The 19691-nt window shown below is 50.4% G+C and overlaps 1 protein-coding gene across 1 annotated transcript in view; it reads left to right on the top strand.

Moving 5' to 3' along the window:
- Positions 1-8894: 8894 nt before the first annotated feature.
- The window catches only part of ITGA11 (integrin subunit alpha 11), a 124088-nt gene continuing 113291 nt past the window's right edge, over positions 8895-19691 (top strand). Inside the window, exon 1 of the mRNA XM_079912011.1 lies at positions 8895-8961. Coding sequence (XP_079768137.1) covers positions 8910-8961 — 52 coding nt within the window. The 5' untranslated portion in view covers positions 8895-8909. The remainder of the gene's footprint in view (positions 8962-19691) is intronic.

Consider the following 19691-nt stretch of genomic DNA (forward strand, 5'->3'; position numbering starts at 1 on the left):
AAGTATAGTTGATTTACAATGTTGTGTTAATCTCCACTGTACAGCAAAGTGATTCAGTTATACATACATGTGTATGTATGTATACTTTTTCATCTTCTTTTCCATCATGGTTTATCACAGGATATTGCATATAGTTCCCTGGACTGGGTGGCTTTTAAACAACAGAAATGTATTTCTCACAGTTCTGGAGGCTGGGAAGTCCAGGAACAAGGTGCTGGCAGATTCAGGGTCTGGTGAGGGCCTGCTTTCTGGTCCATAGATGGTGGCTTCTAGCTGTAACCTTACATGGTGAGAAAAGGTAAGGGAGCTCTCTGGGCTCACTTCCATAAGGACACCAATCCCATTCATGAGGGCTCTGTCCTCTTGACCTAATCACTTCCAAAAGGCTCCATCTCCTAATACTATCAGCTTGGGGGTTAGGATTCAACATGAATTTGGTGTGGGGGACACAAATTTCAGCCCACAGCAGGGGTGTGGGAGCTCTGGTATTCATCCACCAGCTCCTATCAGTCATTGGTTGAGGACTGCTCCCACTAATTCTGAAGCACGCCCAGCCTGCTGTAAGAGCTCCAGGGGCCAGAGGACACCTCTGGGCTTGCAGGTGGAAGCAGTCACAGGAATGGTACGTGCTAAGCCCACACATTAGCGTATCGACAGTGACTGTAACAGCATCCATTCAGTGGGAATAGAGGGACCCCCGAATGCTGAGGGATTGGCTGAGATCGTGTCAGCACTCAGCACAGTGCCTAGTCCACGGTTAGTGATGGCCAGTGATGGCTTTTGGTCCTGTTCGCGTGCTGGGCATGCTGAGTACTAGCCACCAGATGGGAGAAACTGGTTTGTTTGGGAGAGAGGTAGGAGACAAAGTAAGGAAAGCAGGAGTAAGGCTTTGAAGGGCAGGCAGGGCATGGATTTGACACAGTGGGCAACAGGGCCAGGGGGTGTGGGGCTCCTTGGTGAGCAGAACGCCTGCCAAGGCCAAGGTGGGAAAAAGTATCTTTATGGAAGCTCAAGGAATGCACATAGAAGCACATAACATCTTGGGGGGCCGTGAGGAGGTGTCTGAAAGATGATCTGTGAGGCAGTGGCACCTCCTTCACAGAACCTTCCTGAACTGGTCAAAGGGCCACAGGCGTCTGTCCTCCTGACTAGTTTGGATACAGACTTCCCTTCCCCTCCCCTATCTTACTCAAAAACCTCTGAAGTCTTCTCATGACCTATCAAATGAAGACCAATTAAAAGTCTCCCACATGGGCTTCCCTGGTGGCGCAATAGTTGAGAGTCCGCCTGCCAATGCAGGGGACACGGGTTCGTGCCCCGGTCTGGGAAGATCCCACGTGCCGCGGAGCAGCTGGGCCCGTGAGCCATGGTCGCTGAGCCTGCGCGTCCGGAGCCTGTGCTCCGCAACGGGAGAGGCCACAACAGTGAGAGGCCCGCGTACCACAAAAAAAAATCCCCCACAATGTGCCCCCAGCCTATTTTTCCACCCTTGTCTCTTAACTACCCCTTCCCCCCGAAAAAAATTAGGATTTACCCCTTTGGAATTTGACCAAAGGAAAGAAAGGATGAAAATGTAGAAGCTTTATCTGGGTCTTTTTCTAACCAAAGAGTGTCCTTCAGGGGCTCTGTACCTGGCGTTTAAGACATGGATGCAATGACTTATAACACTTAAGCTTCATTTGAAAGTGGGAGAAAGAACCATGAGAACCAACACTGCTCTGAGAAATAATGGAAAGTGTTGTCTCCAGAATCCACTGGGTAATCTGTACATCTGAGATTTACTTAGAGAGAGACGGTTCTCTTCCTTAATGTGGATTTGGATTGTGCTAAATAACGGGAAGAGTGTTATTCATTGTTGGTGTCTGTGTGCATGGCCCAGTCACACCCACTGGAAGCCCACAGAGAGGGTGCATATCTTCACATCGCTGACCCGGCTGAAGGACACATTTGAAGTTAACCAGACTCAGACCAAAGAAGTGGTTCCCCCAGGCTAACTCAGGAGCAGACGTGAGGCAAACTCCCTCTCCCCAAATACACCAGAGAGAGCTGACCCTTGAAGGGATAGAAACTCAAAACTGGGGTTTCCTCTGTTATTACACTTTCAGCTGCTCACCAGTCCCTGGGCACAGCTTGAATTCCCACTCTCTTGCACAGACCAGGTATGTTTGCTGCTTCCCCTACTCAGAATGCCATTCCTCACTTCCCTTCTGAAAAACTCCTACTTCCAAGGCCAGCTCAGACGTTACCTCCTTCCCTGACCCTCCTCTGGCATTTGGTCACACTTCTATTATAACACTTGTCACAGTGCCATCTACCATCCAGTGCCGAAAACCAATGAAACCAAGGGATTAGGAGCTCAGAATCTAGGATCAGTCAAGACCAGGTTCAGATCCTAGGTCTACCTTTTACAAATTCTGGGACTTCCCCTCTCTGAGCCTCAAGTTCTTTCTCTGTAAAAGGCAGATTGTAATTATACCACTTCGTAGGATTGTCATGAAGATTAAAGGAAATGATGTGTCCAGTGCAATAAGTGGTCGCTGATTATTACTGTACATGTTTGCCTCTGCTCCTAGATTAGGAGCTTCATGGAGAGGCAAGAACCACATCTGGTTTGTCATTCCATCCCCAGCGTGGTGCTCAGTAAAATACTTCTTCAAGGGCTCAGCGTCTGATCTCTTGCCCCTGGTCCATGTGCTGTGGGAATTCCTTTCTCCGCTGCCTGTCTTGGTTTAATGTCATGACTCTGCTTCCCAGGACCCGTCTGTAAGCCCATCTTAACCCTTATGCATTCCGTCCAGACCCCTAACTCTCATAACTTCTCCCTGCCATCTCAGCCCAGCCAGGGCCAGGATGAAAGTTCTGGACAACCACCTGGACCGTGCTGGTAACTAAAGGCAATGATGGAGAAGTGGCATTTAGCCCATATTAAGTGCTCAGTGGAAGGCAGTTATTCTTCATACGGTTGTCGCTGGGATGGTTGTTTCTGATGTGGCTCTACAGTCTGGTCCAATGTCAAGGGTTTGCTCATCTAGCTTCATCAGAAATGGCCTCTCAGCTAGCATATTGTCTGCTACCTCTAGACTTTGAAGAAGATTTGTATTCTCCCATACACTTTCACATACTTTTTCTTCAAAAGGATGTTTCCTTATCCATTCTGCGTGTCTGTTTGTGCTGTGGCCATATTCCTTCCCTTTGATATCTTTACTGCAAATGCTGTTCATACTTGTGGCTTGAGAAATGGAGATCAGAAAATAACTTCCTGGATTTGGTATAGGTCAGATACAGGGCTTGATCTGGTAGAAATCCCAGTCACTGACTCTCTCAACGGGACTGAGATTGGGGCTCAGGCGCAGCGTTTGGAAGAAGGCGGCATCTACCCACTCCAATGTCTTGGATCGGACTTTGCACTTCAAGTGGAAAGTGCCTGAGGCAAACGTAAGCTACTGTTGTAAACACATTTGTTCAAAGCTAACATCCTCTACTCTGTTGGCAGAGATGAGACCTGGCATGACAAACAGAAACCAAGGGATGCCCTGTAAGCCTCTATGTACGTGACAAATGCAGTCACCTCCCCATCATCCACGTTATTGGCCCAGAACATTGACACGTGTCATTCAAACAGCAGATAACGAAAGCAATCCTGTAGCTTTCTTTTCTACATCTTTTTGTCCTTTCTTTTTGGCTTTGGAATTTATTATATCATTTTTTTGGCAGAAGATGTGCCTTCCCAGTAACTTTAAGTTTACTTAAGTTTATCTTAAAAAAAAAAAAAGAGTTTGCATTTTCTAAGCGCAAACCGACAGACAAGGCATAGAGAAGAGGCCGTTTCTTTGCGGGAGGTTTGCGGGACCAGGGAGGAGCCGGGGAGCCAGGGTGTGCCTCAAGGTGGACCCCACACATGTTCACATGGATAGTGGCTGCATTGAAGGCACGTGGGAGCAGAGAAGGCAGAAAGAAATAACCAGAGAATGGGAGGGACAGATACCTAAGGGGGAGGGGGTGGAAAGGGAAGTGTTGGAGAAAAAAAAGGAGGAAAATGAGGCAGAGGTCCAAGACAGACAGAAATAGGGGGACCAATCTGTCCCAGGTGGCCAGGGATTGTCCTAGTTTTGACTCTGAAAGTCCAGCAACCCCAGAAACCCCTCAGTCCTAGGCAAACCAGGACAGTTGATTACCCTCGAGGTGAAAACACAGAGAACGGGCAAAAAGAGAGTGGTGCCCTCCAAAATGAAAGCAGGTTGGGCTGCCCCAAGTACTTGCCTGGAAGAAGAGTGTGTGAGTCCGAACTGAACCCGGCCTCTCATCAGTGCCCAGGAGCTGCTGGGTTCCTTGGAAGGGAATGGCATCTCCCCTACCTTTCCTTCCTAGAGAAGCCAGGACATCCCCAGAGGAGGGTGCTCAGACTGAGAGCATGAGAGTCAGAGGACCTGCCCACAGGGCTCTCTGGACTAACATTGCACGTGCACTCCTGGCCTGAAATACCTGCTTCCCCCATCCAGCTGTGATGCTATGATGAATTCTGAATATGCTACCAGAACACCTGGATTCTAATCCCAGTTCTGTCATGTGTGTGCTGTGGGATCTTGGGTGACTCCCTTGCTGCTTTGAGCTTAGATTTCTAAAGCGGACTTAGTAACTACAAATTTTGTCTGTCCAGTATACTTTGTTATCCCCTTTTTTCTTTTTCCTTTAGGGAACTCCTCTCCTATAATATGTGGTCTTGGTGGGGCTGTCAGTCATACTGCCCTTCTCTTCCCAACTCCTCATGGTTGGGTGTGTGCCCCAGATGGGGCCAATTATAATACCATAGTCTCTAGACACTGATTGGTTCAGTGGTGGGCATGAACCAAAACCCTGAACTTTTCTGCTGGATCTAGTGGGGAAGGCTGTCTCTCTCCCTTTAGAATCTACAAAGTATAAGCTTGGGTCTGCTGGCTACATTTTTCTAGTAGACAGAGAAATCCTGTATGCTGCAGGAAAGGAGACCAGAGTGAAGCAAAACTAAGAGAAGACAGAGAGAAAAAGGCAAGTGTCTCATTTGGGACTCTTGATCCAGCCATACCTGCAGCAGTCGCCTTTGTACTTCCTATTTACATGAACTTATACATTCCCTTTTCTGCTTCAGTCAGTTTGTGTAGAGTTTCTGTTACTTGCAACTGAAAGAATCTTCACCAATATAATCTCTTTATCTATAAAAATGAATATAATTCCTTGCAGGACACATCTGACCCTCTTTATTATTATTGTTGTTGTTACTATTTTGTTATTATTAAATGAGATCACAGGTGTGAAAGAGATTTCAAAATTAGTAAAATATCATATACAGCCCTCATGCATTGCCGGTGGGAATGTAAAATGGTGCAGCCACTGTGGAAATAGTTTGGCAGTTCCTCAAATGATTAAACATAGAGTTACCATATGACCCAGAAATCCTACTCCTAGGGAACTATACTTGACATCTTGTAATAATCTGTAAGGGAAAATAATCTGAAAAAGGATAGATATATCTATATCTGTAGATAGATAGATGTAGATATAGCTGAATCACTTTGCTGTACACCTGAAACTAACACAACATTGTAAACCAACCATACTTCAATTTTAAAAAAAGAAAACATATGTCACACAAAAAGTAATACACAAATGTTCATAGCAGCATCATTCGTGATAGCCAAAAAAGTGGAAACAACCAAATATCCATCACCTGATGAGTGGATAAACAAAATGTGATAGAGCCATACAATGGAATGTTATTTGGCAATAAAAAGGAATGAAATACTGATATGCAACAATACGGATGAACCTTGAAAACATTATGCTAAGTGGTAGAAGCCGGACACAAAAGGCCACATATTGTATGATTCCGTTTACATGAACTGTCCAGAATAGACAAATCCATCCGGACAGAAAGTAGATTAGTGGTTGCCAGGGGCTTGAGTGAAGGAGTGGAGAGTGGCTACTAATGATTAGTTTCTTTTTAGGGTGATGAAAATGTTCTGAAATTAGTAGTAAGAGGGGCACAACCTTGGGAATATCCTAAAAAATGCTTAATTGCATGGTGAGTTATGGTACGTAAATTACATCTCAACAAAAAAATAAATAGGCTATGTACATATAAAGGATGATTTTTATTATTATTATTCAACTCAAAGCCCAGCTTCCATAGAGCCCTTCATCCAATTCTCTGAACTTCTCCAGACTGAATCTGCATTTTGCATGTGTTCCTCACACACTGCTGCCTTGTGTTATTTAAATAACGTTCAATAATCATTAAATAATAAATGATTTAAATGAATGATTAAATAACAAGGATTATGTCAATAAATACGAGGTTATATCTTTTTTGATTCATTATTGTAGAAAATTAATTTCTTTTTAAAAAATTTTATATTGAAGTATAGTTGATTAACAATGTGTTAGTTTCAGGTGTACATCAAAGTGATTGTTATACATATACATGTATCTATTCTTTTTCAAGCTCTTTCCCCATTTAGGTTATTACAGAATATTGAGCAGAGTTTCCTGTGCTATACAGCAGGTCCTTGTTGGGACGAGGTTTTGTCTTCTCAGCTTCTCTTGTGTGACTTGCAGAGCACAGGGGCACGGTAGGCACTTAAGTCTGGGTTGAAAGAATAAGTGAGGGCACACTTCTCCCCCTCCCCACCTTCCCGGATTATCCAAAGGCACCCGTCATGTACTGAGGAGCCCCATGCCCCTGATGAGTACAATGTGAGTTAATGAATGGCAGAATTGCTACCTGAGGACCAGCACGCCCACTGCAGAGAGCCCCTTCAGCAAACAGCATGCAGTCTCAGAGTGAGGTCCTCAGCCCACCTCCACAGCAGAGTGACCACAGTGCCCATCAGGACTCCCTGATCTTGGAGAAAATTCTTTGCAAGTGTTCCAGGCAATTCCCATACACTTGGACTTTGAGAACACTACGGAAAGTGTGAATTTGTATGAGGCGGCGAAGTGGTTTGCAGCCTGCTGGATAGCTGTTATCAGAATGCTCGAAGTTCAAAGCATCCTGACTCAAACTGGCTTAAACAATAAAGGGAACTCATTGGTCACGTAACTAGAAAGTCCTTGGGGGAGTGGACTGAGGGGGTGGCTTGATTCAGGGGACCAGCAAGACCCTCTTGGACTTGGTTTCTCCATTCTGTCATCCAGCATCTGCCTCATCCCAAGGCCAGATCTCCCTTCCCCACCCAGACCCCTATCAACTTCCAGACATACGTGATTCTTTGTCCCAGCCAGGGAAGGGACGTGGGGGTAAGAGAGGAGACACTTAGTTCGTTAGTTAATTCTAGTGGCTCTTTTAGAAGAGGAAGAATGCTTATTCCCAGAAAAACTTCTTCCTTGGTCATGTTGCCCTTTCTTAAACTATGGCCCGGGGATGGCAATACAGTGATTCATTTCAGCCTAAACCACATGCCTCCCCCAACACACGTGCGCGCGCGCGCACACACACACACACACACACACACCAGAGATAGAATCAGCTTCCTCCAAAGACTGTGGCTGAATGGGAGAGGTGAGGATACCAGAATAAAAACCAGGGTAGCTAGCAAGAGGACAGAGATATCGGGGAGCCAGGCACAATGCCCACTACTATTCCTGCGTGAACCTGGGCCTTCTCAAAACCCAGTCCCCTCCTCTGGGAAACCTTCCAATCCCTCCCCCACTCTGTGCACCCACACACCACCTGCCCTCATCCACCTATCCATCCACCCACTTACTATGTTCCTGGGGTGTTAGGGGCTAAGTGCTCAGTGTGAGCCAGAGATTTCTACCCCAGTGGTGTTTTCAATCTGGGCAAGGAGAGAAAAGTTAATCAAATGATTACACTAGTTAATGTCTGGTTTCTTGAGTAAGTACAAGGAAAAAAAATGAGAGTTGTGGGGGAGAGAATGAGCTTGTGTCTGGGCACCTGACCTGCTAAGGATGCGGGGCTGGGGAGGGGGGCTTCATGGAAGGTTTTCCCGAGAAAGTGATGTGGGACTTCTGCTCTAGTTTTCACCACACAGGCCATCCTACCCTCTGCCTCAGCTGTCTCCCTTGCTAGAAAGGCCAGCCTCCACACCCATGGGTTTTGGTCCAGGGCCTGATTTAAAGCTTATGCAACAAATGTGCATTGAATTTAATTGTCAGTGGTTAGAAGCGCTGGGAAGGAAGGTGGCTAGGTTCCAAAGAAGAGCTTCACTGTTATGGTAACAGTGGGCACAGGGTCCTCCTGCATGCTTTGGAATGCCTCAGGGGTGGGGGGTGGACAGCGTAGAGGTGGAAGGGGGATCTGCATTTATTCCAGGGCCAGGAGAAGCACTGTGGCCTTTACATTCCGAGCCCCAGGGTGCAGGAGAGCAGGGGGTTGTCTCAGAATGCAAGCTGGACGGACATCCACTCCCCTTGGCCAAGGGAGACCCGAGTCATGGCCCGTGTCCCTGAGTCACCTTAGGTACCCCTCTGAGCTCTCGGAAGCTCCTTCCTCTGGGACATGAGAATAGAAGCCACTCTTCCTGAACAGACTCTGAATTTGGTGGTAGTGGTGGTGTGGAGGCAGGCGCTCCACTGGTGAGGTGGTTCCCAGGAGCGGTTCTCTGGAATTTTCTCCTAAGGCAGAGGTGGGGTGGAGGCAGAAGGAGAGATCCGGAGCGGCGTCGAGGCCGCAGCCCGCCGCCTGCCCAGGTGGCAGAGGGGCCGCGACTGGCCCGCAGCCAGAGCCCAGCGGTGTCCGGGCGCCCCTCCCCGCCGCTCGAGCCCTCCCACTTCCTCTGAAGGAGCCGCGGCTGTCAGGGAGCCGGGCGCCGCGCGCAGTGCAGGCTCGGGGCGCCTCGCAGAGGAGGCTGTCGCTCTGGCTCGCCGCCCCCCGCCGCTGCTCCGCACCGCGCCCCGCCGCCGCGCCGCGGACCATGTACCTGACCAGGGGCCTCCTGGTGGCGTGGGCCCTCAGCCTGTGGCCAGGTACGTGCCCCCTTATACCCCCCCCACCCCTCCGCCTCCGGGAGCCCCTCCCTGACCCGCCGAGGCCTGGGATACAGCTGCCAGGAGCCGGTCGCGGTGAGCTCCCAGGGTCCGACCTCGGCGGCTCTCGGGGACGTGGGTCCCCCGGGAACTGGCTGCAGTCGAGCGACTCCGCCAAGTTCCGCGCTAGAGGGAGGCGCGCGGAGGCGGCCAGAGGCCGGGACTTTGGTGGAGTTGAAGAGACTCGAGTTGAAAAGCGCCGAGGGCTGGTGGCCCCGCCGGGCGCCCTGCTTACCTCCAAGCGCCCCGCCGAGCTTTCCGCGCCGCCGCGGGGGTCACTCGCGGTCCCGGGAGCGCCGAGGACGCGCGTCCTGAGCGAGGGAAGGGGTCAGGGCGCCTGGAGAAAGCATCCCTAAGAGTGGAGAGCCTGCTGCGGCGGTCCCAGGGAAGGGGGTGTGCTGGGGGAGAGCCGGGAGCCAAGAGCCGCCCAGGGTCCCTCGGGCCGGAACGGAGCGCAGCCTTGAGGCGGTCGGCGCCCAGGCTCTGGTGAGCCGTCGCGGGCCTAGCGGAAGGCTGCGGAGAGCAGCTCGGCAGTCCAGGGCTCCCGAAAACATTACCTGACCCTCGAGATAGGGACGGGGCATCGCCCCCCAGCCCGCGCTCAGAACTGTGCGCTCATTCAATAATGCGGGGGATTCCGCCATCGCTGAGACGTGCGCCGCCGCCTAATGCACTCCAGGTGTCGCGGCGCGGCGGGGACCCCGGGCCGGCGGGGCGGGCGGCCCGGAGCGAGAGGCCAGCCCTGGGCTATCCTCACTGGGGCACCCGGCCCGGGAGTCCCCACACTCCGAGTTCCGGCGGGACCCGCCACTTGGTGGCGGCGGCCAGAGGCGCTGTTCTACGGATCGGGAAAGCTTGCGGGACCCCTCCTTGCCGTGGCCGAGTGCTCTGGCGGGGACCAGCACCTCGGAAACTGGCCGAAGGGCCTAGCCTCCCCTTCTGCGTGGGTTCCAGGACTGGGCTGGGGCCAGTAGTAGGAGTCAGATGCGGTGGCAGGGGGAGAGGCGCCCTCAAAGAGCACAGGTGGAGATCCCCCAGCCCAAGCAAGCTCACCCAGTCCAGGGGTACTACGGGAAACAAGTGCACCCAGCGTCGGTCTGTAGTGGAGCTTCTGGGAGGGCCTGTAGTTGAAAGGGGCTGTGCTGGTGGGGTTCAGTTCAGATCGTAGAGTCACAACTGAAAACAAACATTGATGCTTTAAGTTGGGGAGGAGAGAGCGTTGGGGACAGTGGGGGAAGAGCTGCGACCAGGCCAGCATATATCTAGAAACCGGCTGCCGGAGGAGGTGATGAAGCCCTCTCTAGGTCATGTAGGCAAGAGGGGGAACTCTAGGAACTGCCTTCAAATCACTAGGAGACCCAGCCATAGAAAAAGGGAATGCACTCCTGTGTGACCCCAGATATGTGGCCCCACCAGAACTTGAGTTGAAGTGGCTGCTTTAGGGGCTAGAGACAGTCCAGACCTCAAGGGGCAAAAGCTTTGAAATCAGACCTGCCTTCCCATTCTGGCTTTGCTGCCCACTAGCCGTACAGCCGTAGGCGTGTTATGCAATCTCTACAACAGGTATCCTCCTCTGTGAATGGAAATAGATATTCTGAGACCATAAAGCTGTTGGCATGATTAAGTCAGGCTGACCCTGTAAGAAAAGTTCTTAACACAAGGCTTGGTACACAGTAGGGCTGAATCGGTGGTTGATAATGATAAAGCAGGGATGGAGGGGGGTAAGGGCATGCAGTGAAGGACAGGGACAGGATTTGTGACTCAGAGCTCCCTTCATATGGAGAAAACCACTCCTGAGTTATGTCTGGTCAGTCTGAGCTCTTGAAATATGGGATTCATTAAACATATCAATCAGTGTTGGAACAACATCTGCCTGCAAGGAACTGGGGGTGGGGCCCAAGCACGTATGCAGTCAGGGCCCTGCCTGTAGCTGAGAACAAGGTGAGACCAGGGAAAGCTAAATAGAAGCGCTGGGGAGTGAATGACACAGAGAAGCTAAGGGCTGCAATTCGAACAGGAGAAGTTCAGTTCCGCTTGAATAAGGCTTCCTGCAGGAGGAGATAGCATTTGGACTGGGCCTTAAAGGAGTGTGTAGAGTGTGGCTAGACCTTAAAGTGGGACTGTTTGTACATTAGAGTGTTATTTCCTGGAACTACAGTAGTTAAAGAACAAAAAGATGAATATTTGAAAACCACAAAGATGACTGTGGTCAGTAGTGACTCTGGAGATTAGAAGGGTCACAGAGGTCATTGGGTCCATTCCCCCAGCTCCAGAGCAGGACTGATGTTGATGTCTCATCTGTGCATCACACGGATTCAACGTGAGGATTATCAGGAAGCTTGCCTACTGGTGATGGCACAGTTTGGCTGGGCAGGGACTTGTCACAGGCCACGTTGGTGGGGGAGTCCTCATTAAGGCCATTATGAGTTCAGTGCCTTGATCTTTCCAGAGCTTCTGCTGCAGGCTGTGAAGGGTGATGAGATGGGCAGAACTATCAAGAAAGCCAGAAAAAAAGTAGACAGGTCCAAAGACTTTTATAGCTGACGTTCAGAGAGAACAGACCCATTGATCAGAACTTGCCTATTGTAATGCATATGATTAGGAAAAAGAATATATATATGTATAACTGAGTCACTTTGCTGTACAGCAGAAATTAAACACAGCATTGTAAATCAACTATACTTCAATAAAATTTTTAAAAATAAAATAAAAGTGAAATCCTCCCAGTTTGGAAGCAGAAAAAAAACCTCAGTCTTTACTGAGCACTTGTTACCTGACAGGTGACATAAAGACACATAGGGAGATCAGACAGAGCGTGGTTGTGAAGGCCCTGGGGTTTCACTGCCTGGGATGGGTCTGGCCTCTGCTAATTGGGACTCTGTTTCCTTGGCAAGTTACCAACCAGCTCTGTGCCTCAGTTTTCTCATCTGCAAAATGGGGATGATAACAATAGAACTTAAAGAGTATCCAAAGATTTATGATGTATATAAAGTACTTGGAAAATTGCAGGCACATATTGAGCATTTAGGAGTTTGTCTTTCTTCTCCATCATCATCATCATCATTGCTCATTACTGGCCATTGAGTAAGGGATCTAAGTAAGGATGCAGAGATGTAACCTTCATACTTCATACTCATAAATAAACCTAAACTTTCCTAACCCCTTCTCCCAAAGGCCTGGCCCAAAATCTTGGTCATAATGGGAACTCAGGGTTTTTTGTTTTTGTTTTTGTTTTTGCCATTGAGGCTGTCTTGAAGTCAGTATGATCCTGGCATGAGTGTTTTGTGTCGTTGGAGAGAAGAACCATACCACTCCCTTGTGTGTCCTTGTGGGTGGGGGTCTTATTCAGCAGAAAAACCTTGTATGGAAAAGGCACAGTACTGGGCACCACAGGTGTGCAAAGACTAAAAAGATCCAAGTCCTGCTCTCCAGCTTGGGAAGAGCAGGGAAGGAGATAAAGTTTGTCACTTTGCCTCCCCAGTGCCCACCCTGCTGGGAGTTTGTCAGCCAAGCCTGTCAGCCACCATCAGCCGTGGAGCTTCTGGACCCTTGCACAGGCAGACCCTGGGGGCCCTAACGAGATGAAAGTGGAATATGACCCTCTTTCTTCTTATTCACCATGCCCCTATCTCTACCCTGCAGTGGATCCCCCAGAGATGGGATGTCTATCCCCTCAGCTAGACATCCTCATTGTTCCCAGCCCACCCACAGGGCTGTGGGTCCTTGAGAAACTCAGACAGCAGCTCACCTTCATTTTGCCCTCTGTGAACCTCTTTGTCTCCCCTCCTGCAGTGACAGCTTCCTCCAGCAGCAGGGACTTCCCTTCCATCCTCTCCCCTCATTGCTTAGGACGGAACTATGGTCTTAGCTGGCCTAGCTTGGCTCTTGCTGTATAGAAGGGAGTTTTTGGAGAATTAAAAAGCCCTCTTTTCTCTCCTTAATGCCTGACTTTGGAGATTCTTGTCTCACTACAGGCTTCCAGATCTTACTTACATTGTTCTATTGCAGTTGCAAAGAGAAAGGATCCATCACAATCCTCCCCAGGTAGTGACAGCCTCTGGCCGGCTCAGGGAGGGTCAGCTACAAAACAAGCTTTAAACATGCACTAACACATTCCGAAAACGGTGTCTCGTCTGGCCCTCATAGCTTAATGCCCCTATCCCAACACCACCAAACCGTGGGCTACCCTCAGGAATTCATAGCCATTTGAAACTATTTTTCCAAAACGATTATGAGCTCCGAAGTCACCCACACGCCCTCAGTGTGAAGTGCTTGCTCTAGAGAGCTGTGGTCCAGGAAGGAGGGTCCCCATCCCCCAACATGTAAATCCTGAGTGTACCAATTCTTAGTTGAGAGCCCAGAAGGTTACCAGCCAGGGGAGAAGGGGAGGAGACTGGAGTCAGTCATCTCGTAAGCCAAAAATAAATAAGCTCCCCCAAAATTCCATGAAGGGTTTTCATACTCTGTACTTATGACCTTCACGAGATGAATAAAATTCCTCCTGGAGGAAGACGTCAGTGTGGTCAAACATGCCCCCATCTCTACCCCCACCGCCTCTATCCCAAACTTCCTCCACCTTCGAGCTTACTGAGCTGGAGTGATGATCATTACGTGTGTGGCCTGGGAGCCCAACTGGATTCAAATCCTTTCTGCTTGGGTGACCCTGGATAAGTCCCTCTGGGCCTCATTTCCTCATCTGTAAAATGGGTAGAATAACGACTTCACAGGCTGATGTGTGCTTTAGATGATCTCTACGTGGTTCACTCATATCAAGTGTTTGGAACAGCATCTGGCACCCAGTAAGCCCTCAGTGCCTGATACCAGGCACTGCGTCAAGCATTTTCTCACATCTCAGCTAGGCCTCGCTATGGAAGTCACTACAGCAATCACCAGGTTACACGTGAGAAGTTAAATGGTTCATCCAGGGTCATGCTGACTGAGTAAGAGGCGATGTTTGGTGTTTGCCCTTAATCCACGCATAATGTCTCTTCAGGAGGGCACAGAAAGATGAATAAGATGCCCCTGCTAGAAGATACTGTCTTCAGGGAAAATGAGATCTGTACGCAAATGGCCATCCTCACGTGGGCACGGGTCCAGGAGAAGCAGCTCTCTCCTTCAGACTCAGCTAGACAGCGATTTCCCACTCAAGGTGCTGGCTTGGTGAGAAGTGGTCCTCACGCCCTGCCTTTTAATACGGGAGCCTCTCTCCCTCACTTGCCTCCCTGCTCGGGGCCGAGTGGGGCTCTACCATCTGCCCCCAAGTCCCAATATTCTGGGCCACTCTGACTGTCTCTCCAACCTCCTCAGGGTCTAGGCTGGGCATTGCTCTCCTCCCTTCCCTGCCTCTGCTTCCCCTAATCAAAACCTGCTCTGAGCTCCAGGCCTAACGAGTTAATTCATGCTGCACAGCACTAATGAGTGATGACAGCTTCATGTGTCCTTCAGAGTGATTTGCATTTTAACTGGGCTCTGCCTTGAGCCAAAGGATCGAGGGGCTAATGATGGAATTTCAGGTGCCAGGACCTGAAATGGGTGAGACCAAAAAGTTGAGGCAAGGGACCTGCCTGGCCTGGTTCGGCCCCTTACCCCACTACTCCATCGCCGATCAGATGGGTTCCACCTGGGCCCTTGTGATGATGGACGGCATCCTGTAACATAGAAGAAGCCAGTCTGTGGCTTGGGTGATGCTGCCCTAAAGCGGGCAGAGGTTTTTCCACGTGGCATGTGGGGTGAGTTAGGCAAGTTGCTATAGCAGTGTGCTCCAGGATTCCAAACAGGATGACACAGAGAAGGGGCTCCTGCCTCCGTAGCTGGGGCTGACAGCTTTCTTCCCCCAGCGGCATCACCCAGCTGGGCCAGGCTACAGGAATCCTGACCCTGCAGATTTCCAGGACCTGTTTCTTTGCAGACTGGGCCTCAAGAAGGCCATGGAAAAACCATGAAACGAGTAAGTGGATGCAGCTCCCAACAGTCTGCAAAGAGCGCTCCCGGGTATTTGTTCTGTCAGTCAGAATAGGCCAGGTGAGGTCAGAGGTCCTGTCGAGGCTGGTAGGTCCATTAGATAGAGGGGGAAACTGAGGCTTTTCAAAGTGAAATGATTTCCTGTGATTTCCCCAAGATCACATAGGAATTCAGGGACAGATCTTCTGGCCAAAGATGAGATTAGAAACCTAGTTTGCTACACTCGTCAGAGGAACTTAAGGAGCAAGCAGTGCTTCGGCCAAAGGAATGAAGTTCTAATGGTAGGTTTTCTACATCTGTGGCAGGCAGGTAGGACAAGATCATTGAAATCATTCTCTGTAGACCCCTGGGGGTGTCTGCAGTCTCCACCGCCTGTCCTTTCTGTCTTGCCCATCCCCAGGCCCTCAGACTACTGCTTTCTCCTACTGCCAGGAAGAAGACCACAAAGTGAGGTCCATCTCCTCTCCTTCTACTGGAATTGCTCTTTTCCTGGAGCTCATAGCCTCTCATATTTGGTGACTGGTGGCAACCATAAGGTCCCATAAATAGTATGTAGACAGAGCTCTTCTCTGAGTTTATTCCCACCACTTACCACATATGCAGGATCAGCTACATAATCTGTGGGGCCCAGTGTGAAATGAAAATACAGGGCTCCTTGTTTAAAGACTATTAAGAGTTTCAAGGTGGCCATGGCAGAGCATTAAACCAAGCGGGGGCCCTTCTGAGTGTGGGGCTGAGCAACTGCTCACAGAGTTCTCCCTGCAGGCTTGTGAGTTGGCAAGGAAGGCGCCAGGATCCCTCTTGACACATGAAGAAACTGTGTGGCTCGTCCATTTGGCCAGTATGTACTGAGCACCCACTAAATCTCAGGCATCTCCAGGTTCTGGAAATTCCAAATCAGATGAGGCTCAGCCTCTGTGAGGGCAGGAAGGCACAGATCACACATGGACTGCAGGGCCCATGCAAAGTGCTGGTGTCCGTAGATGCCGGGGTGCCCATAGAGCAGTTCTGAAGGCACACAGCCAGGGCTGTGGAATGATTTTTAAGCCATGGAATTCAGAAGATGCTTCTGTCTCCAGTTACTGCCTCAAGACCCCTTTGAGAACCTTTGGGGGCGACCTTCAAGCATTTGATGCTGGGCTCTGGAATAGCCCTCTTGGCGAAAGCAAGAAGCCAGAACTTGCAATGCTGGCCTTTCCACAGCCACGGGTATTGGTGCTGCCGTGGTCCTGCTGGGCTAATCCTTCTAAATAGGGGGTCACTCCTCGGGTTCTTTACCTGCCCACTTCAGCCTCCCCTCCTGGTCTGCAGACAATCAGCAAGTCCAGTGGTCCTCATTCATGGGTGAACAAGAGAATTATGGTATAAAACAAAACTCTTCACTGACCCCACCAGAGCACACCACCACTCTCCATGATGGAGCCTGGCCTTGGCTTTTTTTGTGTGTGTGTGGTACGCAGACCTCTCACTGCTGTGGCCTCTCCCGTTGTGGAGCACAGGCTCCGGACGCACAGGCTCAGCGGCCATGGCTCACGGGCCCAGCCGCTCCGCGGCATGTGGGATCCTCCCGGACCGGGGCACGAACCCGTGTCCCCTGCATCGGCAGGCGGACTCTCAACCACTGCGCCACCAGGGAAGCCCAGCCTTGGCATTTTTTAAAGCTCCCCAGTAATTCTAATGGGCAGCCAAGGCTGAGACTCACCGGTGTCATCTAAACCCAATCCCCAGTCAAGCAGAAGAGAAAACACTGTCCAGGGAAGGGAAATGACTTTCTCAGGGTCACAAACAGTCAGTGGTGAAACCAAGATGTAACCACTTGTCCTGCTTCCCAGGTTTCCAGCCCACCTCTCCAGCCTGCAGTTTCACAGGATTCATAGCCAGCCTGGGCTGGAGACACAGCGTGGAATCAGAGTTTGAGAGGCTGAGGCACAAGGGGGAATTTGAGATGGGAGTTGGTATTTGGAGGGTTATTAATTTAGTGACCTTGTCTGTGTCCCCCACAAGGCCATAAGCTGTTGATCACTGTGTGGCCCCAGGTGGGACAGAGGAAAGCCAGAGAGGGGCTATGGGGACACCAGTTTAGCTGAGGATCCTGGTCAGAACTGCTCACAGACAGATGGACTGGCATGGCAGGAGGTGTCCAGCAGGGGTTAAACAGAGCCGATCAGGGTCATTCCAACCCTGCGATTCTGGGCCCCACTGAAGCTGTTGTGAGTGTTCAGGTGAAGGAAGCACCTGACTCAGGACGGGGACTGTTAAAGAGAAGCCCAGGTCGGGTGGGGAAGGGATGCTCCATCAGGAAAAAGAGGACAGGCTTGCCTGGGAGAGGCAGAGCAGGAAGCCCCTGGGACCAGCCTGAGGCCCAAACTCCCTCCTGCCCCCTTCCACCCAGACCTTCCTCTATAGCAGACAAAGTGAGGCTAAAACACAAACTGAGTGTGTAGTCACTTCCCCTGCTTAAAACCCTCAGTGGCTCCCTATTGCCTTAGGTTGAGTCCAGCCTCTTTAATAGAGCTCACCAGACCCTGAATAGCCTGCACTCAGGACTCCCCTCTAGCAGCACCATGTGCATGGGCACGTCTACACCCCTATGGCAGCTCCACTAAACTGAGCTTCTTAGTGTCTCAAACGCACCAGCTGTCTCTGTCCTTCACTCACATTGTTCCCTATATCCCATTCGACCCCCTCCTTTCTCCTGGCTGTCTCTCACTTATTCTTCAGGTCTTCCTCCCGAAAGCCTCACCTGACTCAGTCAGACCTTGGATCAGTTACTTTTGTGATCTCAAGATGCCTATACTTCTTACAGTGTTATACCCCATACACAACACGGTATTATAATAGTCTGGACAGCTTTGCCCACTGGACTGGAGCAGGGACCACATCTCCTATCAGTCTCTGTATTGCCAGCTCTCCCACAGTGCCAGACGTAGTACTGCTCAAATAATATGTGTTGAATGAATGTAAGAACTGTCTAAGTCAACAGAAAGGTATTTAAGGGCAAGATAGATGTCTCATGTTTCTTTGCAGATGCACCGCCAAGAGGTCCCAACACAGTGGCCTGTATTAGGTGCTGTGCTAGGGGCTCTGAGGGATAAAAGTCAAGAGATAAGTCCTGTCCTTCAAAGAGTTTATGGTCTAGTAGGAGAGAGATCTTTGGATAAATAACTAATACAGGGCTTCCCTGGTGGCGCAGTGGTTGAGAATCCACCTGCCAATGCAGGGGACACGGGTTCGAGCCCTGGGCCGGGAAGATCCCACATGCCGCGGAGCAACTAAGCCCGTGTGCCACAACTACTGAGCCTGCGCTCTAGAGCCTGTGAGCCACAACTACTGAGCCTGCGCTCTAGAGCCCGTGAGCCACAACTACTGAGCCCACGTGCCACACCTACTGAAGCCCGTGCACCTAGAGCCTGTGCTCCGCAACAAGAGAAGCCACCGCAATGAGAAGCCCGCACACCGCAACGAAGAATAGCCCCCGCTCGCCACAGCTAGAGAAAGCCTGCGCACAGCAACGAAGACCCAATGCAGCCAAAAAAAATAAAGTAAAATAAAATAACTAATACAAGGGAGGAAGTAATAAAAGCTGTAAGAGAGCTACAGATAAAAGACTCTGGAATTTGAGAGGTGAAAAAGAGATGATTTGTAACTGCAAGAAGAGCAGAGAATATATCTGGAGAACAGCCTGATGTTTGGTTGGCAGGATGCTGGAGTATGTGCAGAACTGCAAGAATGGAACATGGGCTGAGGCCACCGAGAGAGGACCGAATGCCAACTAAGGCATTTGGATATAGCAGATGGGAGCCACTGAAGGTTTTTGAGGGAGGGTAGAGCATGTTCTAATGTATGTTTTGAGAAGCTCCTTGGTGGGGCGGGGAGGGGGATATGGGTGTAGGTTGAATGTGACAGGACAACAACTAGAAGCAAGTGGATTGCTCAGATGGCTACTGCAGCAACCCAGGCAGGAGGATGCCAGAGCCTGATGTAAAGGTGGTGAGAGGAGAGAGGAAGAGGGAACCTGTGAGGGGCAGAATGGAACATCCTTGGTCAGGGAAGGAAAAGGAGAGAATATGGAGGAGGCGGGGTGTTAAGGACCAGGAAGGTGAGTGGATCCTGGACATGTCGACTTTGCGGGGCTCTTGGGCAGGTGGAAATGTTGGCTGGGAGCTTGGAAGCGAGTCTGACTTGGAATGTTTTGACTGGGAGCCTGTCATGTATACATGCTTAGTGGCACGCCAGGCCTGAGAGAGAGGGAGAACCCGTGGCATGGGCCCTCCTGTCCCTCTATCCCCTTTCCAGGCCCAGAAGCAGTGATTCATGCCCCAAACTTAAAGAGAACCCAGATTCTGATTTTAAAAGCCTTTCAGAGCAGAAGAAACCAACGAGAAGGCCAGGCCAGACCACAAGCCAAACATCAACTGTGGAATGTGCTTGCTAATGACGGTGAGGCCAGCCAGGGGCAGACATGCTGGCCGGCTTGCCAAGAGGCCCCTCCAGTTGTCCGGAATATGTCAAAATGGTCACCGAGATGATCCCTGCTCTTCCCTCTCTCTTCCGTGTGCATCTCTGCATTTGAGCACATCTTAAAACTAGCCCCTCCCCCCACCCCCAGTCTGTAAGTTGCACTGGTCCCCATGATCCTTGCTGTGAAAGCTCTGGTCTGCCATCCGTCTTCCCACCTCTGCTCAGCCCGGAGGACTAGGACCAGGAGA

The sequence above is a fragment of the Stenella coeruleoalba genome (genome assembly GCF_951394435.1).
Source record: "Stenella coeruleoalba genome assembly, chromosome: 2".
In the NCBI taxonomy this organism is placed as follows: Eukaryota; Metazoa; Chordata; class Mammalia; order Artiodactyla; family Delphinidae; genus Stenella; species Stenella coeruleoalba.